This window comes from Humulus lupulus, chromosome X (assembly GCF_963169125.1).
Source record: "Humulus lupulus chromosome X, drHumLupu1.1, whole genome shotgun sequence".
NCBI classification, from domain to species: Eukaryota; Viridiplantae; Streptophyta; class Magnoliopsida; order Rosales; family Cannabaceae; genus Humulus; species Humulus lupulus.
The window spans coordinates 75461441-75488654 of NC_084802.1; the positions used below are offsets into that span (position 1 = coordinate 75461441).

Below are 27214 nucleotides of genomic sequence, written 5' to 3' on the forward strand. Positions count from 1 at the left end.
CCACTAAACCACGTAAAATTTCATGTGTTCTCATTTTATGGTATGTAAAAGCCTAATCATCTTTTTTCAGATTTCTTAATCTATTGTTGTCGAAAAACCGCGTCAATATAATGCTTAATGAATTCTTGTTTAATTGATATTGAATAGAGATATCTTGTTGATTAATTAAGAATAGTTTCATTTACACTTGAGAGAGGTAGATGATTTAAATTAGGGTTCTTGAAATTACAAATTAGGGGAATAGATTGGGATAATTGATAAACTAAGATTCATAATTTGAAACAGGGAAATAAGTATTCTAGGTTTACATTCTCTGATTTTCAATTCGTTCATCGTTCTTATTTTATTCTTTTATTTATTTTGTTAAACATTCTTATTTTCGGTTTCTCTAAGTAAAATTAAAGGCTTCAGAGTTTAGTAATTAACAAAATTAATAAATCAATCCTTGTGGGTTCGACATCCTTTTCAATTAAAACTGTACTATAATAATCACGTATGCTTGCGGTTAATAAAATCTGTTTAAATTTTTTGGCATCGTTGCCGGGGATTGAAAAATTTTAATTTTTGCTAATATTATTTCTATAAGTCTTTGTTTTACATTAGAATTTTTTTTGTGACTAACTTGATTGTTGATTCGTGTTCAGTTTATGCGTAAAAGTCAGAGTTTTAAACGTATTGAGCCTCTAAATCCAGAAATTGAGAAAATTCTTAGACACTTAAGGGCAAGAAGAAGGATAGACTTCACCATAGAACAAAACAATGAGGTTGATAATGCAGTTAATAATAATGGAGAAAATGTTCCAGTTGCTCCACAACAACGGGCAATTCATGATTATTGTAAGCCCGTTGTCAATGAGAACTTCACTTTAATTGTTAATCTCGCCATTGCTGCTAAATTTTTTGAGTTGAAGCCAACATTGGTAAATATGGTGCAACAGAATCAGTTTGGGGTATGGCTACTGAAGATCCTAATATTCATCTAGCAATTTTCTTGGAGGTTTGTGCTACATTAAAGATGAATGGTGTTTCTGATGATGCCATTATATTGTGTCTCTTTCCTTTCTCTCTAAGGGATAGAGTAAGAAGTTGGTTGCAATTTCTTCCACTAGACTCCATTACTACTTGGGATGAAATGGCAAGAAACTTTCTACTTAAGTTTTTCCCTCCATCAAAATCTTCTTAATTAAGAAGTAATATAGGTCAGTTCAAACAGCTTGACTCTGAACCATTCTATGAGTCTTGGGATCACTTCAAGGATTTACTACGTCACTGCCCCCAACATGGTTATGAAAACTGGAAGCAAGTGTAGATCTTCTACAATGGGTTGAATGGTCCAACCAGGACTGTAATAGATGTTGCTGCTGGAGGTGCATTATTGGGAAATATTGCTGACGAAGCATTTACTTTGATGGAAGAGATGGCTCTTAATAGTTGCCAATGGCCCAATGGGAGTTTAATGCCTCAAAGGTAGCTGATTTGTATGAAGTGGATCCAATGACATCTATAGCAGCTCACATTGCTACCTTATTTAATCAAGTGGTTGCCTTATCAACAAAAAATAGCCCATCTATCATTGAGAGCGTTGTTGTTGCTGCATCACAGTCTGGGGTTGGTTTGAATCAAGAGCAAGCACAATATGTGTCTAATAGAAATTACAATTACCGGGGTAACAATATGCCAAGATATTATTATCCGGGGTTAAGAAACCATGAGAACTTCTCTTATGCCAATAACAAAAATGTCCTACAACCACCTCCTAGTTTTAATGCTCAGCCACAAGCAGAGAAGAAGAAATCTTTGGAGAACATATTGGGTACTTTTATGATGGAGACCAACAAGAGACTCAATAAGAATGAAGCGAGGTTGGATAATATTGAAACTCATATGTCTAACATGGGGGCTACAATGAAGTCCATAGAGGTCCAAGTGGGACAATTGGCAACTGCTATTGGTTCTCAGCAAAAAGGAAATTTTCCTAGTGACACAAAAGTGAACCCCAAGGAGTAATGTAAAGCCATATATCTAAGAAGTGGTAAGGAGAATGAAAGGGGTGCGACTGAGGAGAAAAAGATTCTTCCAATGGGGGATTATAAGATAAAAAGTGAGCCAGTAGTACGAGCAATTGAAAAAGAGGAAAAAGTAGTAAAGAACAGTATTAATGAGAAGTCAACTACAAAGAAAGACACTCTTCCTATGTATCAACATCCATTACCATAACCTCAAAGATTCCTAAAGAAGAAACTTGATGAGAAATTTGCAAAGTTTTTAGAGATATTCAAGAAGGTTAACATCAACATTCCATTTGTTGATGCTCTTGAGAAAATTTCTAATTATGTTAAGTTTATGAAGGAGGTTTTGTCAAAGAAAAGAAAGTTTGAGGATCATGAGACTGTGAAGCTTATAGAGGAATGTAGTGCCATACTTTAGAAAAAGTTGCCACAAAATCTTAATTATCCAGGCAACTTTACTATTCCTTGTAAGATTGGGGGATTTTCATTTGATAAGGTTTTGTGTGACCTTGGTGCTAGTATTAATTTGATGTTGTTATCATTTTTTAAGAAGTTGGGTCTTGGGGAGGAAAAGCCTACAACTATTACGTTGCAACTTGCTAATCGTTCTTTTACATATTCACGTGGAGTTATAGAAGATGTCTTATTTAAAGTGGATAAATTTGTATTTCATGTGGATTTTATGGTATTGGATATGGAGGAGGACCATGAGATTATGTTGATTCTTGGTCGCCCTTTCTTAGCAACTTGTGGATCACTTATTAATGTACAAGCAGATCATTTAACCTTGCGAGTTAATGAATAAGAGGTTTGATTTGATATTTACAATGGTGTGAATTGGCCAGTAACTGTGAATACTTGCAAGAGGATTGAATCATTCTCTCTTTTAGTGAGTGGAGATAAAAAAAGAGGAGATGTATGTAGATCCTTTACAACATGGTAGTGAGACAATTTCCTCAGAAGAGCATTTACCAACGGTTATGGCTCATTCCAATGTTTATAAGGAGAAGACTAAAAATGTGTGTGATAAGAAGATGCCATAGAAAAAGTATGTACCAGGATAACAAGTCTTGGTTGTCCACTCATGTTTTAAGTCTTCACCAAGAAAACTCAAATCAAGGTGGATGGAGCCTTTTACAATTACAAAAGTTTTTCATTGTGGACTCATTAATTTAAAAGGAGAGAAAGGCTCTATCTTTCAAGTTCATAAGCATAAACTCAAGCATTATCATGAAGACCATGTGAAAGCAACTTTGCTTGGAAAACCAAGTTAAAGGAGAGTGACAATGTCTAGCTAAAGACGATAAAATAAGCACTTCTTGGGAGGCAACCCATGTTTCTTTTCTAGTTATTATTTTATTTATTATTAGTTTCATTTGTATTAAGGTTGAAGTGCATGGACATGAAGCCAATTTTTCACAATACTTGTCATTGTTTCTTTTGCTACATCCAATCAAGAAAGTCCTTCTATACTTTATTTATTTATTTTTATTTGCGTTACATTGAGGACAATGTTCGGTTTAAGTTTGGGGGGAGAGAATATATTTATGATTTTTGCTTTATCTTTTTTTGTTTTTGTTTTTGTGGGTAGTTAAATTTATTTTGGATTACAGGATGACTGTATTAACCAAGAATTTATTTGAGACCTATGGGCATCAATGATGATGATGATGTTAATATTTTGATAGTACTCATTTTGTGTAGAAAATGTGTGGATTGTGTGCTTGATTTATCATGTTTACTTTGATATTATCATCTTATATGTTTTGATTGCTTGTCGTTTTACTTGTTCTATGCATGATGTGGTTCTGTGGGTATGAAGAGACTTGGATTGTTTGGTTGATATTGGGATAATTAGAACTTGCTTGATTTATGTGTTGAGGCGAAATTCTAAATCTTTGTTGTGTAGATATGATTAAGGCATTTATTTGGAACGTTTGAGCCAAAAATCTAACACTTTATATGCATTATCCTTTGTTGTCCTCTTTTAAGCCTAATATTGCCTATTTTATTCTTTGATATTGAAAACATCTTAAGATTTTGACTTTGAGCCATAAACGTGAATTTTTTTACCTTCATCCTATTTTGCACCATAAACATAGGTTGAGTTGAATTGATTGGCTATGTGATGTAAAGTGGGAGTTTGGGGAATATTATGGAAGGGTTATTTTTTAAAAAGCTTTGAGTGTTTGTAAAAATATTTATTGAGTTCTAATCCAATTGTGTTTCCTTGAAAAGTTCTCCATGAAAAAAAATTGAAAGAAAAAAAATATTAACAAGAGACAAATGCTAGAAGGATTATAACTCATTTGCGTTGAAAAATTGAATCATGGAATGAAAAATGTTGAAATAGAGGATTGTAAAGGGGATTGGTGTATTATTTGAGTTAGTTGATTTGTAAGTTTATGGTGTGAAATTTAGCTTAAATGCCATTCTTATCCACCATTTACCTAAGCCTATCGTTATAAGCCTAATAAAGTCCTTATGATCTACATGATTTTTTATTTACATTAGTGGAGATGCATTGATTGCGCAAGCTTATGGTTATTTTCACTGGTTTGTGGTTTGATGGAGTCTTGATGCACACGAATCAAATGATGTATAGAGTTTGTGAAATTGACATGTATGAACTCAAATGAGATGACAATGTTTAAGTTTAAATTTTGATGGATTGAAATTTTGATCTCATGTTCGTTGCACACATTGAGTAGTTGAAAGATTTTGAGCATATTGAGATAATACGCCCTTGGTCCATGTCATTTTCTTGGTTATGGCCATTTGATACTTTTGTTTTATTTTCTTTAGTATAGCATGTTTGAAATATATGACTTTATATTTTGCAAATCAACAATTAATAATGGGAATAGTTTAATATTTGAAACCCTAAATGCTAAATAATAAACTTATTCAAATTATGAATGCAAATCTTGATAATCAAATAACCATGTTCATGGTATGAATGCAAATCTTGATTATAAATGATTTATTGATTAAACGATTATAAGATGAACTTAGAAACATTTAATCATAAATACTAACAATATAAACACCATAGAAAAAAATAAATAAAAAATTAAGGTTTAGAGAGATACAACCTTTTGTTTTGAGCAATTTGGATATTCAAACTTGGGAACATCTAAGGCTTATACACAATAAGAATAATGTTGTCCAAAATCTCTATTCCAAGCATTCCCTTATTGCTTGAAGCTTCAACCAAGTAGAATGAGATTTGGGATTTTTGAAGCCTTGAAACTCATGCAAGTCAAGCAATGCTTGATGAGTTTTTTTGGAAAAAACTAGTAATCTTGAGAGCTATAGAGAGAGAGAGAGAGAGAGAGAGAGAGAGAGAGAGGTGAGTGATCAATTTACCAATTAACTCATATGAACCCCATAAATAGTATAGGACCCTCATTAGACTCAACCAATGAAATTAGAGCATTTAAATTTAAGTTTTGGAGCTAAATTACATAACTGTATGGACACCACATAACTTCCCTGGTGATGCATTGCCTGGCACCAAGTGAAGTATCGCTTGCCATGCGATGCATTGCCTAATACCAAGTGATACATCGCCTAGTCTGTCTTGTTTAGGGTTTCATGGGCCAGGCGACACATTGCCTTGCAGGGGTGACGCATCGCTGATGCCCCTGACTTTGCACTCCAAAAAATGTCTCAAAAATCCCCAAATTCTTGGGTACTCTTATATACTCCAAATAAATATTTTGGACCCAAAAAGAAAATTTATAAATGCCTATATCGAAAGTAACCTTTCACATGTTGACTTTTGTGAAATTGTTATTGTTTTTTCACCTCTTTGTGGATAAGCCTAATGTTATAAGCCTAATAAAGTCCTTATGATCTACATGATTTTTTATTTACATTAGTGGAGATGCATTGGTTGAGCAAGCTTATGGTTATTTTCATTGGTTTATGGTTTGATGGAGTCTTGATGCACATGAATCAAATGATGTATAGAGTTTGTAAAATTGACATATATGAACTTAAATGAGATGAAAATGTTTAAGTTTAAATTTTGATGGATTGAAATTTTGGTCTCATGTTCATTGCATATGTTGAGTAGTTTAAAGAGTTTGAGCATATTGGGATAAAACGCCCTTGGTCTACGTCATTTTCTTGGTTATGGTCATTTGGTAATTTTATTTTATTTTCTTTAGTATTACATTTTATTTTCTTTAGTATTGCATTTTATTGCTTGAGGACAAGCAATGTAATGCCCCAAATTTCCTAATAAGGTTTAGGACCTTGATTAGGATGCTGGGAGGGCCATAATTGATTTATTATGCTATTTAATGATAACATGCATGTTTAGGTGTATTAAATATGCATGTGAACCCATTTATGATTACTTGGGTGATTTTCATATTTTGGCCATTTCAGGCATATTTGGCATATATGTGATATGTGTGTGGTGCTTTATTATTATTTGGTTATGCTAGGGTTACTCAGCACGAGACGATCCTAGGAGGTAAGCTAGTGGGAAAGTCACAACGTGATTTATTCTTGACTCGGAGTGAGTCAATGGGTATTTAGCACATTACCGGGTTATTAGGTAATGGGAGTCAATATTTGATGATAAATTGGGAGTTAGTAAGATCAGAGGGAAATTCTAGAAGTTTTGACTATTTTGCCCCCGGGGACGTTTTCAAGACCCCGAGCGTTAGGTTTTGTTTGAGGCTACTTAAGCTTGAAGTAACCTATTAGAATCATAAAAGAACGTTCAATAAGTTCTCTCTCCCTCAAAGTTCCATTTTCGTCTCCCGAACATATTTTCGAAGGAAACTTGAGTTTTAGGACTCGGATTCAAGCGAGGATCGAGGCATAGCAATTCTAGTGAAGATTAGAAGCTTATTATCTGGAGGATTTAGTTGGGAAACAACATAATTGGAGGTAATTCAAGTTTTAAGTTCTAAGTTTTTAAAGTTTTTTAAGCTTGAATCGGATTTTGTGTTTTGATGAGTTTTTGAATGAATTGAAGCTTGGGTTTTATTGGTTTTGAATCATGGGGATGTTTGGGAACTTTGAGTTTTGGATTTGGAGATGTTTGGATAAGTTTTTGGAAGGTTTTAAAATGGTAAATTTGAGGAAAAATGGCTGGTTCGTGGTTGGGCCGCGGCCCTGTTCTTGGGCACCGCGGCCCAGGCTCGATGAAGAAGGTGGAGGTTGTTGAAACGCCTGAGGGCCGCGACGCTTGGATGGTGGGGCCGCAACGCTTGAGGCCATTTTTGGCAAAAATGATGTTTTGATCATGGGAACTCAAACCTTAGGCCTCGGGATCGTTCCTACTACCCATTTTAGTGGGATTCGATGTCCCAGAGGCTAGGTCTTGGTTCCGAGATTGGGTTTTAGAGCTTGAACTCATTGGATCACCGTTTATGGTTGTGACTAGGTTATCACTAGAGGCTTGGAATCAGGATCGTGCTTGTGTCTCGTTTATTGGTAACCTTTGCTTGGACCAAAGGTAAGAAAATTGCACCCTATATATATATGACATGTGTGGTTATTATTAAGGCATGTTGAGTGTTGAAATGTGGACATTAAATGCATATTAAATGCTTAGAAAATCTTGCTTATTCATGATGCACGAGAAACATGTGGTTAGGGCATGCCATGAATGTTAAATATGAGAGTGATCAGAGCTTGAGTCTCTGTGTTTGTGCATGATCCTAATTATACTAGCAATTGTTAAGTAAGCATGCTGAATGCATGTATTCAGATATTTGACATATGATATATGCCTGGTAGCATTGCTTACTTGTGCGTGGCACTGACTTACTAGTCAGAATCAGCAATGGTGCCAGAACTAGCTGTGAAGTTGTGACTTACTAGTCAAGTTCGACAGTAGTTTTGAGCACTGGTCGTATGTTACTGACCTAAGAGTCAGGAGCAGCATAAGCGTCGTGAACGTAGAGCCGATGAAAGATTAGATCTAATCGACATCTGCATTGAATGACTCATTATGAGCATTAATGCCGGACCGACCCTAAGTTCGATGAAAACTAAAAGTGCTTGCCTAGTATTATAACTAGTTACTTAGAGCCAGGGCCAGAAGGCCCAGATGACTCTATTGTCACATGGCTAAGGGAACGGAACCCACATTTATGACTCTATGGTCACTCTCTTGGTTTACACTGGCGGCTTTCCTAGTTCTATGACTAGTTACTCAGAGTCGGGGCCAGAAGGCCTAGGTGACCGTATCGTCACATGGCTAGAGGGAACGGAATCCCACAGTAGTGACTCTATGGTCACTCGGTTGGTTTGCATTGGTGACTTGCTTATCAATCACTTATTTTGTTTAAGCTAGTGACGTGATCACTTATTTGTAAAGCCCAGGTGACCGTATCGTCATATGGCTAGTGGGATCGAAACCCACCTTAGTGACTTTTACAACTGTCACTCTTCTATTTAGAGCTATAAGCCTAACATGGTTATCGGAATCACCAGTGTTAAATCACTTATCTGATTAGGATTGACTTAATAGTCATCCACTCAGGAGGGTAGGATTTCTTATCCTGGATACCCCATCATTACTTGAACTTATTTGCATGCGTGATTAAGGCTATTATTGCTAGGCATGCACTTTATGTTTTAATGACATGATATTACTGATCATGAGCATATTGAGTTTTCTTGCTAGGCTTCGACTCACGGGTGCTATGTGGTGCAGGTAAAGGCAAAAGAAAGCTGGACCATCTTGTAGTTGGAGAGCTTAGGTGACGATGTGTACATATGCGGTTACTCGACCGCCATAGCCAAGTGTTTAAAGAGGAATTAGGGTTAAACCCTATTTTTCCGCTTAGGTCGGCTGGTTGTAAATATTTTATTGTAATTAACCTTTAAATTATATTTTGGGATCCCAATGTATACAGTAAATATTTTAATGAAACGTTATATCTTAACCAAAAATTTTAACCCTAAACCGCTAATCATACTTAGTTACACAATTATGGCCAAATGACTCGATTAGCGAGTTTAGCACTGTTTAAAAAGGCACACCGTAACAGTCCCTGGAGTTTAGGGCGTTACAACTTGGTATCAGAGCGAGCCAAGGTTTAAGGGTTCCTAAAGATAAGCTGGGCATGTACACTCGTCACTAAAGATAGCTTCACTTAGGGAATGGTAACTATTTTTGTAGTTATGTGCTTAACTGCTTAAATAGAATGTAAATGCTTCACTTGTACATTGTATTAGGGAGCATGAGATTCTGATAGAGCCTGGCTCTTGAATATATGATTACATGCTCCGTGAATATATATATGAATGTGATCATATGATTACCTGCTCCATGAACATATATAATTGTGATATTTTCATGCTGGAGTTGGAGGCATGGTGTGAATGTTGGAAGAGTAGGGATTATGATTGATGTATGAATGCCATGGGCATGTTTTCAGCACTGCAGTGGTTTGTGATTGTAGTGTGGTAAGATTGTTCCCATGGGGAAAGCTCTTGTAATGCTCATCATGATTAATGGGTCAAGTTATTGACAGCAGATTCAATCAGCAGGTTTGTATCCAAGACAGATAATGAGGCCTAGTGGTGGTTATATAGAGGTTGGGAGTTATAGCTAGGGTTTTAGTTCTTCATCTGCTCCTATGAATTTTCGGCAAATGTTTACAGATTTGCAATCAAGATTGCAGAGGCATGAGGAAGAGATTAGGTGTTTGAAGCAACAGCAGAATCTGTTGGGGAACACCTCTTCCTTTGTTGTGCTAGGAGTGGCACCAGCTGTGGCTCAGCCTAGGGTTGAGAATAAATGGGAATTTCTCTGTGGAAGATTCCAGGATTATTACCCTCGAGTCTTCGAGGGAGGCCTAGATCCATTCAGAGCTGAGTAATGGATGGGCATGATCAGTTCCATTCTTGACAGTATAGGGCTGGTGCGTCACAATAGGGTGATCTGTGCTACATATGTATTACGGGATGATGCCCGGACATGGTGGGAGGTAGTATCCCAGACACGAGACACAGCTGTGATGGACTGGAAAGAATTTATGCAGTTGTTCAATGAGAGATATTACTGTGACGCAACCAAGATTGCTAAGATGAATAAATTTCTAAATCTCGTTCAGGGAAATGCAACAGTAGCAGAGTATATTAATAGATTTGATGAATTGGCCAAGTTTGCTGTTGACATGGTACCCTCAGATGCAGCTCGAAAGAAAAAGTTTATTTAGGGATTTAATCCTGGAATAGCTCGGGGTATTAGAGTTGCCCCAGTGCGTGAAATCTCTACCTACGCTCTGGTGGTAGGGAAGGCTCTTGTTGTTGAGAGTGCAGGAAATCAGATTGGGCAGGAGAGTGCTAGAGAGCACGGAGCTCAAGTAGTGATGCCTCCATTTATTGGAGCAAGCAAAAATAAGAATTGGAGGACTTATCCAATATGTGCTCAGTGCAAGAGGCGTCATTTGAAGGGGTGTAGACCAAAGACATGTTTCTTATGTGGAATGGTTGGGCATATAAAAAGGGATTGCCCAAGTCGAGAGATAGAGGAGCAAAAGGGGATGGACAGCTCGACTCCAGCTCGAGTGTTCATTCTGAGGCAGTCAGAGTCTGAGACTGAAACTGAGACTGAGGCTGGTTCCTCAGGGATGGCAGGTTAGCTTTCTAGTTTTGATTTTTGTATTGTATCGATTGGTTTTGGTGCCATGCTGTTTCTTTATTTGTTGCATATAGAGAAGCATAGAGTTGATATGCAGATCACATGGTTATGTTATGATGGGAATGCGATATTGTATTGGTGATTTAAGAGATGAGTTAGGTTATATTGAAAAGGACTCATCAGTGGTGTTGATAATGGCTTCAGTATGGTCCAGGATATGGATTGGTTAAGTAAGTGTGGGGCAATGTTAAATTGCAAGGAAATGATAGTAACTCTAGAGCTTGAGAGTGGGGAAGCCTTGTAGCAGTTGGCACTATGCATGGATTTGGTATGCTTATGACGTCTGTACTTGGAGCTAGAGATCTATTGCAGGGACATGCATAGAACTCTTAGCTAGTATGGTGGATACCACTTAGATTATGCTAATGGGATCATGACAGACTGGATTAGTCAGTGAGTTTCTGGATGTGCTTCCAAGGGATTTGTTAGAATTGCATTTACACAAAGAGATAGAATGGTGAATGGATTGGTGCTAGGAATGGAAACAGGTTTTAGGCACTGTATTGAATGACTTTAGCAAAGTTGTAAGAACTTAAGGCTCAGTTATTGGATAAGGTGGTAATCTCCAAGGTGGATCTTTGATCTGGTTATTACCAGCTAGAGATCAGGGAAAAGGATAACAAAAGACTATTATATCAGATAAGGGCACTGGAAGTGCTGAGTTATGATTTGAAAAAGGTAATTAACGTTGCGTTGTCTTGATGAATTAGATGGAAAGAGTATTCAAAGGATTATCTGAATTAGATTTGTGATCATCTTGAACGATGGTATCGTGATGTATTCTCTGCGGAGATTTGCCAAGGTCAAGGAACGCCTTAGGGGCAGGAGTTTCCTTGGACGGTAAAGATATTATATGTGCCTTGGGATGAGTTCTGAGTCTTCTTACAGATCAGAATTGGTTTGTAGGTTGTTATGACACCTCAGTGACAGGGAAAAGTGATTGCCTATGCATCATGTTGGTTAAAGGATCTGACTAGAACTAGAGTAGAGTTTCTGGTGGGCCAGGTGGTCAGTTTTATGCTTGAGATTATTATTTCAGGGAGGATCAAATGGGAAACAATTAAGTGAACCACAGATAGGAAAGATTGAGTGGAAAGTCTTAGCTGGATTATCTAAGGATTAAACAGTGTCAGGTATGAATTTATTATGGTATAAAGATCAGATGTGGAATCCGATGGACACTAAAATTAAATGGGAGATTCTTGATGAATCTCATGCTACTCTATTATTCTCTTCATTCAGACATCATGACAGTGTACCAGAGTTTGAAAGGTTAAATTGATGGCCTGGGATGGAGAGGGACATAATGGAATACGTGGCAAAATTCTTAACCTGTTAGCAGGTCAAGACAGGGTATTAGAAACCAGTAAAGCTATGGTAGCCTTTGAGTATTCCATAATGGAAATAAGAAAGCATCGCGATGGGTTTCGTGGTGGGGCTACCCAGGATAGTGGGTCAACGTGATTTGGATTGGGCCATTATGGAGCAGTATTTAAAGTGGGTCACTTCTATTAGTAAGGATAAGTAACACAGCTGATCGGTATTAAGATCTTTGTGTGAGAAAGGTAGTACGCCTTCATAAAATTCAAGGTCCATCTTATCAGATGAAGACCCTATTTTTACTTCCAAGTTTTGAGGAAGGTTATAGAAGGCCATGAGTATATAGATGGAATTCAGCACAGTTTATCACTCTCAAATTGATGGTGAATCAGAGAGAGAGAGTTATCCAATTATTATTGGAAGAACATCTTATAATATGGATGAGATATTATATCTGGATCCTGAGGTAGTTCAGGGGACCATTGAGATTATTAGAGGTTAGGGTTTGGATTCTCACTTCTCAGAGTAAACAGAAAAGTCTTACTGAATTGAAAAGCCGGAACATGGAGTTCCAAGTAGAAGATTGTATCTTCCTTAAAGTATCACTATGGTAAGGAGTGAGAGGTTAAGGGCAAGTTGAGCCCTAGATTAATATGACTATTTGAACCCTAGAGTGGTATAACAGTTTGAGTCCTAGATAGGACTGGTCAGGTTGACTTTGGATTGACCTTATCTTTGGAACTGTCAGTTGTATACAGTGTATTATGTATTTCCATGCCAAGGACATGGGTTAAAAGAAACTCATGATTTTAGTTATGAGAATCTGGGGATTGAGGCTAAGTTATTCAGTAAGGAATAGCCAGTCCAGATATGAGGCAGAAAGAATAAGGTTTTGAGGAATAAAGTGTACCTTGAGTTAAGGTAATGTTACAGAAACAGTGAGGTCGAGGGAACGACCTGGGAACTGGAATCAGTGGTGCAGAATTCTTATTCCGGGCAGTTAAGATAAATTTCGAGGACAAAATTTCTGTAAGGACGGGATAGTTGTAATGCCCCAAATTTCCTAATAAGGTTTAGGACCTTGATTAGGAGGCCGGGAGGGCCATAATTGATTTATTATGCTATTTAATGACAATATGCATGTTTAGGTGTATTAAATATGCATGTGAACCCATTTATGATTAATTGGGTGATTTTCATATTTTGGCCATTTCGGGCATATTTGGCATATATGTGATATGTGTGTTGTAACGACCCGGATTTTCAAGTCTCAATAATGCGGAAATATAAATGTTTTCATTTAACAAAATGTCTCAAAAACCCATATATAAAAAAAAAAACTTTTTAAAAAGTCGTATGGCCATACTTAACATTTAGTTACAAACATATTTTATAAAGAGTAGAGTGAGCCTAGTTTAGGAAAATTACACAACATTTCCAAAAATAAAACGGCTTCCCAAAAGGTCGGTCCACATGTACATTTGCAAGGAAGACCCCAGCGCTCACTGCTCTGCCTTTCCCTTGCTCTTACCTACAACATGAAACAACTAGGTAAGCGAAAACGCTTAGTAAGATCAACTTTCAAACAAAGCAGATAGAGAAATAGGGATCCGGACCCATCCGGACCCTACACAATCAATTTCAAGAACGCTAAAGCGTCCTGGCAAACTTATGGTCATGCCTGATAACCAAGGATAAATTAATTCATAACTAGATAAAAATCCTGCACTCAGAAAAATCCCAGAACAAGCAGATATATTATATCACAACTATATCTTATCAACAATTATATCCCTGCACTCAGAAAATCCCAGAGCAAGCAGATATATTATATCACAACATAATTCGAGACCAACGCTCGACAATTTCCAACAATTCAGGCATAACGCGCCCTCCAACATAATTGCTAATCTGTCAAAGAGAACCGAGTCTTAACACTAAGATCTAGCCAATAAATATTCTCATCAAGGGTAACTATCGTGTTACCTAGGGCATCGCTACTTATTCAAGAGTGTAATCCAATTTACACGGTTTTACGGAGACTTCTATGTTAATCAGTGGTGCTGGTGAGCAGTTGCCCCTAGGGTGTTCAACCTCACTCAATCTTGGCAACCCCTAATATCTCTAGGCACTCTCACTGAATGGCCAATATTCACGGCTGCTATCCGGGAATAACTTATCAGAGCACTTGCTCGGATTCTAACCGTCCAATGATTAAGTAAGCATGAGGGCCCCTAGGTCCCATTTATCTTGGCGCCCCTAGGTTTAACCAGCTTATCCTCATCTCATGGCCACTCGTCGCGGTAATGAACCGGACATAAATAAAATCAAGCAGTGTGACGGGGATCAACCGTCTAGGATATGACGGACTTCTACCGTTCATATTTTCTAAATCAGCACTCACTAGACTAACGTCTCTAAGCAACTTTCTATGACAGCCTATATATGTGCATGTATCCCTATACTAACATACAAGACAATAATCATTTCATGTTGCAGCCATACAATAGAAGTTGACTTACTTGGAGTCCTTAGCGCTCAGCAAGTTTTCACCCTCCAACGTTCAGTCCAATTACGCTTAGCCAATACTGTAGTTATCCATACAGTATACTCGGATTAATTATGGCACTCATAATTCATTATTATTATTTTGGGCAGTTTGGTCATTTTAATAAAAGTCATTTGTAAGGATTTATAATCCTTATTTGGTTTTAAACCTATTAAGGAAAGTCATACAAAATATTCGAGACTAAACCCTAAGTCTCGGGGAGACCTATCCTAAGGTCTCGATACCTAGGCTCGGGTATCACAATGGTATTTCCCCACAACCTGCTAAAAATCTTATTCTTTCAAGGTATCGCTATTAACCCGCACTTTCGACTAGTCGGTTAAAATATGTAAGATTTTAGCCGGTATTATATCCAGAAAATACAAATAAATTCCTTAATTATTTTTAAAGAAAATAAACCCTTTAAATTTTCCTTTTATTTTTCTTAAGGTTTTAATATCTAAAAACCGTTTTAAGAAAATTGCCTAATTTGTCTTAATTAGGAAAACCGTTATAAATTTCTCATCTTGTCTAATTAACTTTCCAAAATCAATTAATCAATTTTACTTACTAGAAAAATAATTCATTTAATTATTTTCTCAAAATATAAGGTTTTAAACCCTCTTTTAATTTATTAACTATTAATAAATTAAATCTCTTATTTTTAAAAAGAATAAAAACTCTTTAATGAAAATAATTCATTTAAACTCAAAGGGGTAATTTTAGTGAAAATATGATTTCAAGACTTACCATTTTATATCTTGAAATAAACAAAATTTTACTTTTTACCTTATGTTCCAAAATCTCATTTTTTACACTAAGTGTGAAAAACCTATTTTTCACATTTTTAAATACATACTTCGTTAGTTCATAACTTGAAATTTACTTACCCAATTGTTACCAAAATTTCCCAATTCCATTTTTGTTATGCCATTTAGGTCTTTGTAAAATCTTAGGTCAAAATGAGCATTTTTGATTGGTGAAATCATTTTCCAACAATGAGGTAAAAATGACCTTATTTTTAAGTCCTTATTTTTTCCAAACTTTGACAGTTAATAACTTTCAAACCGTTTAATATTTTCTTACCAAATTTTACAGTGGAATAATAGGTTATGCCAGAAATATGTCCACAAAATTTTAGAAAAAACTGGGTTCATTTGCCCTATACAGTGGTTGTCCAAACTTGGTTCCGAAAAAACAGTTTTTTACCTAAACTTTGAAATAGCATAACTTACTCATTTCTAAACATTTTTTAGTGTTTCAAAAGCTCAATTTTATGTACTCAATCTCAACAACATCACAATACAATTTAATTTTACAAAAACAATATACAGTGGCTGCTTGACCCCTTGGAAGTCACAGCTTAAAACATGTTTTGTTTTAGGGTTTCCTACAAAACCCTTGGGGGTTTTGGTTCCCATTTTCAAAAATCAATACACATGCATCATAAAAATTATTAAACAACTACCATAACCTTATTACATCACCAACAAGAAACTTTAAGCATTAAATATACAAAATAATGCTTAAAACTAAAAACCCTACAACAAAATCATCAAAAGTAAACTTTTTACCTCTTTGGTGTTCTTGCTTAAGGTTTGGACCTTCGTATTAGCTTTGGCTCCTCCAAAACCTTTCAAAAAACCCTAACCAACTTCCCCCAACAACATCGTTAATTAGCTATTTGAAACTCTATGCTAAAAACTTTACAAAAGCCTAGATTAGTGTAGCTTTACCTTAGGGAAAATACTTCCTAGACCAAGACTTAGCCTCCAAGTTTTCCTTGGTGTTCTTGAGGTTGAATATTGAGGGAACACTTTGAGAGGTCTTCAAAAATCAGATGAGAGTGATTGAGAGAGTGTGGGGATTGGTTTTGGGGGTTAGAATAGCTCACAATACTCTTCAAAATATCACAAAACACTTGAGTGCTTTTCTACCCCCTTGCCCACTTGACTTCTTAATTAAATGAGATTTAAATTTTATAAAATTTGGGTTCACACCACTCTAAAATACCACATGGCCGGCCACCCTTTGCCATATATGTGATCATTAATTTTTTTTAATTTTTTTTTATAAAGGTTAATTAAGGTTTCATAAGAAGAAAGGTCCAAATTGGCTTTTGCACCTTTTTCACTCTTATTAAGTTTTAATCACCAAACTTAACATTAATTAATTAAATTAAATGTCTCTCACATTTAATTTAATTAATCACATAATAAAATTTAACCTAAGGTCCATTCATGGAATAAAATTCCCCATTTCGGCAAAATTAGGCATTTAACACAAAATGCCTTAAAATTTCCATTTTCTTTTAGGTTTATTATTTTTTACCAAACTTTAACTTTTATGAAAGTATTTTATGCCCAAAATATAATTTCCATGATTTTTCATTTTATTTTCCGAGATTTTTACCTGATCAGGGTTTTTGTGTCGGTCCAGGACCGAAAGTCTTATCTTGACTTTTAAAATCACAAAATTCATATTTTGGCTAGCAATAACTCATGGAATACTTCCAAAAAAAATGTAATATTATTTAAAATAATATTCTTAACCCGGGGGAAAAATCCCGACCCGAGTCGTTTAAAGGTACCCGAAAACGTAGGACGTTACATGTGTGGTGCTTTATTATTATTTGGTTATGCTAGGGTTACTTAGCACGAGACGATCCTAGGAGGTAAGCTAGTGGGAAAGTCACAACGGGATTTATTCTTGACTCGGAGTGAGTCAAGGGGTATTTAGCACATTACCGGGTATTGGGTAATGGGAATCAATATTTGATGATAAATTGGGAGTTAGTAAGATCAGGGGGAAATTCTGGAAGTTTTGACTATTTTGCCCCCGAGGACGTTTTCGGGACCCCGAGCGTTTTGTTTGAGGCTACTTAAGCTTGAAGTAACCTATTAGAATCATAAAAGAACGTTCAGTAAGTTCTCTCTCCCTCAAAGTTCCATTTTCGTCTCCCGAACATATTTTCGAAGGAAACTTGAGTTCTAGGACTCGGATTCAAGCGAGGATCGAGGCATAACGATTCTAGGGAAGATTAGAAGCTTGTTAGCCAAAGGATTTAATTGGGAAACAACATAATCAGAGGTAATTCAAGTTTTAAGTTCTAAGCTTTTAAAGTTTTTTAAGCTTGAATTGGATTTTGTGTTTTGATGAGTTTTTGAATGAATTGAAGCTTGGGTTTTGTTGGTTTTGAATCATGGGGATGCTTGGGAACTTTGATTTTTGGATTTGAAGATGTTTGGATAAGTTTTTGGAAGGTTTTAAAATGGTAAAATTGAGGAAAAATGGCTGGTTCGTGGTTGGGCCGCGACCCTGTTCTTGGGCGCCGCGGCCCAAGCTCGATGAAGAAGGTGGAGGTTGCTGAAAGGCCTGAGGGCCGTGGCGCTTGGATGGTGGGGCCGCAGCGCTTGAGGCCATTTTTGTCAAAAATGATGTTTTGATCATGGGATCTCAAACCTTAGGCCTCGGGATAGTTCCTACTACCCGGTTTAGTGGGATTCGATGTCCCGGAGGCTAGGTCTTGGTTTCGGGATTGGATTTTAGAGCTTGAACTCATTGGATCACCATTTATGGTTGTGACTAGGTTATCACTAGAGGCTTGGAATCAGGATCGTGCTTGTGTCTCGTTTATTGGTAACCTGTGCTTGGACCAAAGGTAAGAAAATTGCACCCTATATATATATGACATGCGTGGTTATTATTGAGGCATGTTGAGTGTTGAAATGTGGACATTGAATGCATATTAAATGCTTAGAAAATCTTTCTTATTCGTGATGCATGAGAAACATGTGGTTAGGACATGCCATGAATGTTAAATATGAGAGTGATCAGAGCTTGAGTCTCTGTGTTTGTGCATGATCCTAATTATACTAGCAATTGTTAAGTAAGCATGCTGAATGCATGTATTCAGATATTTGACATATGATATATGCCTGGTAGCATTGCTTACTTGTGCGTGGCACTGACTTACTAGTTAGAATCAGCAATGGTGCCAGAACTAGCTGTGAAGCTGTGACTTACTAGTCAAGTTCGACAATAGTTTTGAGCATTGGTCGTATGTTACTGACCTAAGAGTTAGGAGCGGCATAAGCGTCGTAAATGCAGAGCCGATGAAAGATTAGATCTAATCGACATCTGCATTGAATGACTCATTATGAGAATTAATGCCGGATCGACCCTAAGTTCGATGAAAATTAAAAGCGCTTGCCTAGTTCTATAACTAGTTACTCAGAGCCAGGGCCAGAAGGCCCAGGTGACTCTATTGTCACATGGCTAAGGGAACGGAACCCACATTTGTTACTCTATGGTCACTCTCTTGGTTTACACTGGTGGCTTGCCTAGTTCAATGACTAGTTACTCAGAGTCGGGGCCAGAAGGCCCAGGTGACCGTATTGTCACTTGGCTAGAGGGAACGAAATCCCACAGTAGTGACTCTATGGTCACTCGGTTGGTTTGCATTGGTGACTTGCTTATCAATCACTTATTTTGTTTAAGCTAGTGACGTGATCACTTATTTGTAAAGCCCAGGTGACCGTATCGTCATATGGCTAGTGTGATCGGAACCCACCTTAGTGACTTTTACAACTGTCACTCTTCTATTTAGGGCTATAAGCCCAGCATGGTTATCGAAACCACCAGTGTTAAATCACTTATCTGATTAGGATTGACTCGATAGTCATCCACTCAGGAGGGTAGGATTTCTTATCCTGGATACCCAATCATTACTTGAACTTATTTGCATGCATGATTAAGGCTATTATTGCTAGGCATGCACTTTATGATTTGATGAGATGATATTACTGATCATGAGCTTATTGAGTTTTCTTGCTGGGCTTCGGCTCACGGGTGCTATATGGTGCAGGTAAAGGCAAAAGAAAGATGGACCATCCTTGAGTTGGAAAGCTTAGGTGACGATGTGTACATATGCGGCTGCTCGACCGCCACGGCCAAGGGTTTAAAGAGGAATTAGGGTTAAACCCTATTTTTCCGCTTAGGTCGGCTGGTTGTAAATATTTTATTGGAATTTACCTTTAAATTATATTTTGGGATCCCAATGTATACAGTAAACGTTTTAATGAAACGTTATATCTTAACCAAAATTTTTAACCCTAAACTGCTAATCATACTTAGTTACACAATTATGACCAAATGAATCGATTAGCGAGTTTAGCACTGTTTAAAAAGGCACACCGTAATGGTCCCTGGAGTTTAGGGCATTACAAGCAATCATTCAAGTATGGGGGGTGTGATGAGTGCCTATTTTATGCACTCATTTATATCTATTTTATCTTGATTTGGTTTTACTTCAAGTTTTATGTTGATTTGATGTATTCTTTAAAGTGTGCAGGAATAAGCTTTATTGATGATTTTGTGGCCAACTTGGAACTTCAAGAAGCATTTTGACCATTATTCTGTTATATTCTTGAAACACTCTTAGAAATAGAAGTTGTAGATCTTTTTATCAGCTTTCCATAGTTATGCATGTTTTAATGAGCAATGTCGAAATTGAAAAATGAAATGAGCTAAAAAAAATCAAGTTTACTAAAAACTGACATGAGAGCTGCCATTGCACTTAGACTGCTGCCAGAACATAAAATTTCATTTCGAGCCAAAGCTTCAGACGCTAATGCGCCTTGCGCGTAGATTCCTCTTTTTAATCAATTTTAAATGGAGTTGTTAGGGTAATTTCTTGTGGGCTATAAATATAAGCTTAGGGTTTCATTAAAGGGGCTTTGGGAATATCTTGGAGGAACTTTGGGAATTTCTTGGAGGCAGAGATTACTTTGGAAAACAAGGAGAAGAATGATTGAAGCCAAATTGAACATCTAAACTAGTTTTTCTTCTTTTACTTTTCTTTTTAGTTTAATTAGTTATAAACATGAATGTTATTGGTTTAATGTTTGTGATCATAAACTAAACATATTTCTAGAGTATTAATGGAACTATTTTAAGTTATTGAATTAAAGTTTTTATATTATTCCCATGAAGTTTATCCAATTCGTTCATTCATTATTTTGTTTGTTGTTATCTTTTTAATGCTTGATCACTAATGAATTGAATTGAGATTTAGGATTTTACACGATGAAGGCCACCTTCACTGCTCAAGGGTTATAGGTTGACCCCTCAACTGGCATGCCACCTGTACCTCCAATTAACATGGAAGGACAAAGAACAGAGGTGTGCTATAAAAGAAAAAGAAATCGCCGAGTCTAAGATCCCTAGAATAATCCTCCATGAGCTGCTCGGGATCCAAATGCTGCCCTCAAACCCCGGGGAGAGTCCCAAGCCAATTTTTTCCACGGAGCTCTAGGAATACCTCCCAGATGCATCATGACAAACAATGCACGACCTCGGGGGAAGATGCCCTTTGTACCCTATTGGGCTCAAGAAAACCCAGGGCTGGGAGTACAAAAACCGGGGGTGTAACATCATCATCTCAGTAAACAATGAATTTGTGGATGAATCATATGGAGAGCCAAAGGAGAAACTTCCCGAGCGTGGAGGTCCCAATCACGCACAACCTGATTTGTGGGACAATCTCAATGCTCACAAATATAGGGCTACACCCGAGGACGCTAACCAGAGAGGCCAACAAAGACTACTCGACTTGCGAGACAAGGGGATGAGTTAGACTCGAGGATGAGGACGGGGAGCCGTGCGCATGACATATAGTGGAGACTCCCCTCCCCAAGAGGTTCAAAATGTCGGACATAGCTCCATATAGTAGGATGACAGATCCATCTGACCACCTCTCAATGTATAACCATTTGATGTTAGTCCATTGAGTAACCGGCAACTCTAGGTGCCATTGCATCCCGTTGACCTTGACCAGGGCAGCTGATGAGTAGTTTGTTAGGGTTTATGCCTTAAAAACAAGCTAAAACATAATATATTGTGAAATATATGAAATACATATATATTATAAATGAATAAGTTAATTATTATTTAATAAATATCAGAAAATTCCTTATTCATATTCTAGTGTATGATCTTGTAAGAGTACATGAGAAATAACATCATAAAATATGAATAAAATAAGTCAGCAACATATTAAAGTATGAAATCTTTAATTAAGGGTTGCTAGTACGGTTTACTAAGCACTACTTAGCAGTGCATGTGATTTTCATTCAGATCACTAATGTAGATATACATTTTAGTAAATGTACGGTGTATAGTAGTAATTATACATGACTAGACCGATGTAAATTAATATCTTTTATTAACGTGTTTTTTATCATAAAAGATTTAATTTATATCACAAAGATGATCATTAGTAGATCAGTATAAATCCTGAGTATTCATGAACTCCTGTTTGTATTTATTAGGTTATTTGATTCACTAGTTCAGGTATCTTATATATAATGATACCAAATAACTTTTATTTTGGGAACTTAATAACATGAATGGCTGGGAACATGTTATACAACAGTGGAATCCAAGCTTTCCATAAATGTTCGAATATTAGTTTCCATGAGGGTTAATACTATGAGTGAATTTAGTTATTAAGCTCAAATCTATAATTGGATTATAGATTAACTATTCATTATGAATTAATGGCACTTAAGGAATCAAGAGATAATTAGAAGGGCAAAATGGTAATTTTGACCAGCTCTAATTATGAACTAATAAATTGGAGGACAGAACTACTTTTATTGATTATATCAATGGACTACTAGTTAGAATTCAGTAAATATAATTCTATATTTTCCAAGAGTGCAATTCCATATTTAGAGTGGAGTAATAATGAAATTAATAAATAAGGTTATTACATTGATGAGTTCAATCAATAATCTGATTTATTGGAGTTTAGAATTATAGGTCCATGGTTCCCAAGTCACCTCTGTACTACACTGTTTAGGGTAAGATTGACTAAGGAAAGATTAGTGAGAGAAAGAACTATTTTGGGAGAGATTTTATTCTTGAGGGTAAAATGGTAATTATGAGATAATTATTATTATTTAATTAATTGTGAATTAATTAATTTTAACTATGTAGTTTTATTTATTAAAACTATGTATTAATTAAAAGAGTATTATTTAATTATTTAAATACTATGATTAAAGGAGAGATAAAATAAATATCTTATTTAAAGATATTATTTTAATCCAATAGAAAATAAAATAAGGATAATTTTTTATTAACTAATATTTATTTAAATATAAATATATTATTTTATTTGAAGACAAATTGAGAAAAATATTTTTTGAGCATTAAAATAATGCCACACGCCTATGACTATACAATCATAGGCGTGTAGCACTATAGGAGTGTCATCTGGATTTGTCTTGAATATTTTATTAGATATAATATTCAAAATATATTTATTTAATAAGATATTTTAATTAGTTTAAAATATTAGATATTAAATAAAAAGGTAATAAAAATATTTTATTATTTAAATTTAGTTTAAATAAAAAATATTATTTATCTTTATTAGATTAAATAAAACCCTATAAATACATCATTATAGGTTTGACCTAACCTAAGATAATGATCAATCCAGTTTTCTGAAAACCTAGCCGCTCTCAGAAAAGTTTCTCTTCCCTTTTCTCTTCACCATCGCTAGTCTCATGAGTTGAGAACACTTAGTGATCACTAGAAAACAATCCTATAGTAATCTACGTGCCTATACACGTCTTGGTGTGTTAGAGGTTGATTTGGAAGATCAAGGTGTGAGATCTGTCACATTGGAATTGCGAGGAATGGATGATCGTAAATATACAAAAAAATACGAGGAATCTTGATAGGCATCAAGAGGTAACTTTCTCTATCTTTTATATTGTTAATTTAATGCAATGCATATATGTTGAGATTTTGGGCTTATGGTTTTAATTGAACTTTAATAAATTGCTTCCGCTGTTCTCTGATTTAGACCATAAAAATCAACAATTGGTACCAGAGCTATCTCCATATATGCTTGCATTAAATGCTGTGTGGGTTTCTTGCATTTAATGTGTATGTGATATATATGTGAATAGATGGTTGAGTTTATGAATGTGTGGTTGAATGTGAATAGTTAATTATATGGTACTATTGGGTTAGGTTTTTTCATGCATTGTTAGAATTCATGTAAGCCATTTTTAATGGCATAGGAAATTCTTTTGTAATTTTTAATGTAAATTATTGATGGAAAAATTTTACTCACCATGGATGAGCGAGCTCGGGTTCAAGGAGTGAACCCCGAACTCATCGAGATGAGACCGAGACCACGACGAGCCAAAGAATCGATCGGCCTTGGAGGACCAACCCGAGCCACGACATCCAGCCGTGTGTCTCGATCCCGAAGTTACAAAGCCACCACCCTGGAGCTTCATAGCTGTTTGTCCACGTTGAGAGCTTCACAACAATCGTTCTTCATGGCTGATCGGAGCCACCATCCCCATGCAGCTTAGCTGCATGCATGCGTGAAAGCCATGCACGATCGGACCCCAAGGGTCCAGGCGGACGTCCAACCCCATCCGATCGGACCACCACCACATGGCAATGGTGGCACTTGTTGCCACCGGCTGCGTGGTTCTCCCTCCCTAGCTGTCGGTCAAGCACCAGACCACCACCACCACCACCATCGGCTCCTAGTAGCCGAACCCCGATAATTGTGGAACTATTTTTTTAGTTCCAACATATTTTTAATATCCCTATATTCTTGCAAATTTGGTTTAGATATTTTTTGTTTGTTAAATTAGTTAATTAGAAATTAAAAATATATAAATTATTTTATTTTTTGAAAAATAAAATTGGTTAGTTGTTTAGGATATTTTTCTAAAATATTTGAGTTTAAATATTTAATCATTTTCATACAACTATATAATAAAATATTATTTTAATATTTTAATTAGTTAATTTGTTAAAATTGGTTTAGTTAGATGTTAACTATCAGATTTTCAAAAGCGGTTAGTTGTTAGTTTTTAAAATAATTATTTTAAACATTTATTGTTTAAACAACAACTAATTTTTTGCATAAATATCTTGTTAGTTAGTTGAAATTGTTAAAACTATTTAATTTGGATTTTAACTGTTTATTTTCATTTCAAAAATTAAAATGTAGTTAGTTGGTTGAGATATTTTAAAATATCTCAAATTTAAATAATTAATTAAATTCCAATTATTTAATTATTTAATTACAACTAATTAGACAAGATTAATAGGGTTAATCAATTTAAAAATTATTTAACTAATTAGAAATTCATTTTTCTAATTAATGGTGGTGGGCCATGGTGATTCCTAAAATTACATAGTATGGGCCTTGAAGAGAAGAAGAGAGAAGACTGCGGTTTCTACATCAATAGCCCATTTTGTAATTTATTTATATTATTCCAAGAGTTGTAATTTTAGAAATACACAATAGCTACTTGATTCACTATTCATTGTTTATTTATTTATTTGTTGTATTTATTTAAATAAATGTTATTTGATAGTTGATTAATAACACGCTCATGCATTATATCTAGCCATACATGAAATCACACACAGTTATTTTGATAATCATGCATCTCATTTATAGAAACATGATTATTTGGGATTTTCCTATATGTTTTATATGAATTGTTTTGCGAAATTAATTGCATGTAAAATACTAGGTTATTGAAGTAGTTAAAACTTGGTGAATCACACCTTATGACTTTATATTTATAGTAAGTTTTTTATTTAACCAACTTTAATTTTCAAAAGAGATTTTTAAATTAAATTATTTAGAATGTAATAGAAATTAATTAAATTATATTCAGGCTAGTTTAATAATTTCGTTAATAATTACATTGCTAAGGTTAAATAGAATTAAAACTTATTTTAATAAAAATAGTTTTAATTACCAAATCACATTTTTTTTAAAAAAATAGTGAGTGGGAGAAGGTTGTCATTTAATATGAAACCTACGGTCTCCATTATTAGTACAACAATGTTTAGTACGGGGAAGGCCTCGCGACAGCTTAGTTTTCGTCCCACTAAGGAAGGTATTGAACCATGCTTTTACAAGGTTGACTTATTTGATTAGATAAGATGAAATGATGTATTTTAGGTTGATCGATTCTAAGGCGACATTCCTAAGTTAAGTCATGGAATTTGAAATAATGGGTTACACTCACAAAGACATATCTTAGTATCAATACAGAGGATGTGACTTGACCAAATAAACGCACTACTACAAAAATGGTCATTAATGACATTTTTTGTTGGTGATGAAATATTTTTAATGTCCCTACAATGTTGGTCATTATAGCAGGAGACATTAAATGTGCATTTTTAATGACCAACAAAATTGGACATGATAAATTAAGGAGAAAATGCGTTTTTTACTTTTTTTTTCTTTTCAATTTGATGACGCCCTTTGGGCGACCTTAAATGTGTACCCCTTTTATTTTATCAGTTTTAACTATTATTATTATTATTTAAATAAAACTTAATGTCACCCACCAAGTGACCTTATATACCTCCATTATTATTGTCTTTTTATTCTATATATATATATTGAAACTAGGTTTTTTTTTGGTTATATATTCAAATCAGGTTTTTTTTAAACAAATATACTCAAATCATATTATATTAGAAACGTGCTTATATATTATTTATATATTTCATAATAATAATTAATTTTTTATTAATAAATAATATATATTTAATAATTACTCAAATTAAAATATTTCATTAAATAGAAAATATTTTTTAGCTAAATATTAATAGAAAAAACAGTAATTGCAAATATTTTCACATAATCAAAATAACAAATATTGCACTCTATGGCTAGATGTTGACACCTGTAATAACAAAAAGAAAAAGTCTACAATTTTTTTCTTTTACAAAAAAAGGTTGAAACTATAGTCTTCCATATATTCAATAAAATGGGAAAGCTAATCTATTCAACAACAAAAAAAAGCCTAGGGGCCTAAATTTGATGATTTTCGATGAACGGTAGCATATCTTTGGCCCATTCTTCTCGCATCTCATCAATTTTTGATTGTGAATATGGTCTTTTGTTATTGAGCTGCAAAAAAATAATAATATATATATTAATTAAAGTGACAAAATGTGTAAGTTTAATATTAATAATATTTGATACATAGTTTACATACCGTTTCATTCAAATAGGTAGACCGATTGTTAGATTGAACCAAGTCCTTCATCATTCTCATTATGTAATATCCACATTCCTTGTTACTTGGTTATTGTGGACACTAATAATTAAAAATTTAAGTAATTATACTAATAACTTGATAAAATTTGAATATTCAAAGTGTAAACTAAAATTAAAATTTGTAAAAACATACCAATGGATTTCGGTAATTCACTTCACTTGGGATTGATTGTTTGTTAGCCCTGAAGAATTTGGCATAAGCATCAAGGATTGTTTCTCCAATTTGTGGACGATTGGACATTGGTGCGTTAACCGAATCCAAAAAACGAATGTGATATGCATTAGGAGCCAATAGTACCAACATCCAATGGTCGCTTCATACGAAACATAAGATTAGATCAACTACTATTTAGTAATGCCAATATCATACTTATTAAAGAATATAATATATAGTTATACTAACCCATGGTTCCAAGGAGTAATCATGAATTGTTTTTTTGAACATAACCTAGCGAATTGCTTAAACAAACAATCAACACGATCAATTTCTCGAGTTGTTTGAGTGGCCACGACATTAGGATTGA

General features: G+C 35.1%; 1 protein-coding gene across 1 annotated transcript; it reads left to right on the forward strand.

The window, feature by feature from the left end:
- The first annotated feature begins 1437 nt into the window (after positions 1-1437).
- Positions 1438-2814, forward strand: LOC133805967 (uncharacterized). Its single transcript, XM_062244110.1, has 3 exons — positions 1438-2003; positions 2226-2410; positions 2459-2814. The coding sequence occupies exons 1-3, from the start codon at positions 1438-1440 to the stop codon at positions 2812-2814; spliced, it is 1107 nt and encodes a 368-aa protein (XP_062100094.1).
- The last annotated feature ends 24400 nt before the right edge of the window (positions 2815-27214 follow it).

What these genes read in the sequence shown, in the direction of transcription:
- LOC133805967 (XM_062244110.1), top strand. Translation starts at nt 1,438, where the DNA reads ATGGCCCAATGGGAGTTTAATGCCTCAAAGGTAGCTGATTTGTATGAA. An exon ending in ACAAAAGTGAACCCCAAGGA is followed by an intron (nt 2,004 to 2,225) that starts GTAATGTAAAGC and finishes ATAACCTCAAAG; the next exon opens with ATTCCTAAAGAAGAAACTTG. An exon ending in TGTGAAGCTTATAGAGGAAT is followed by an intron (nt 2,411 to 2,458) that starts GTAGTGCCATAC and finishes TTAATTATCCAG; the next exon opens with GCAACTTTACTATTCCTTGT.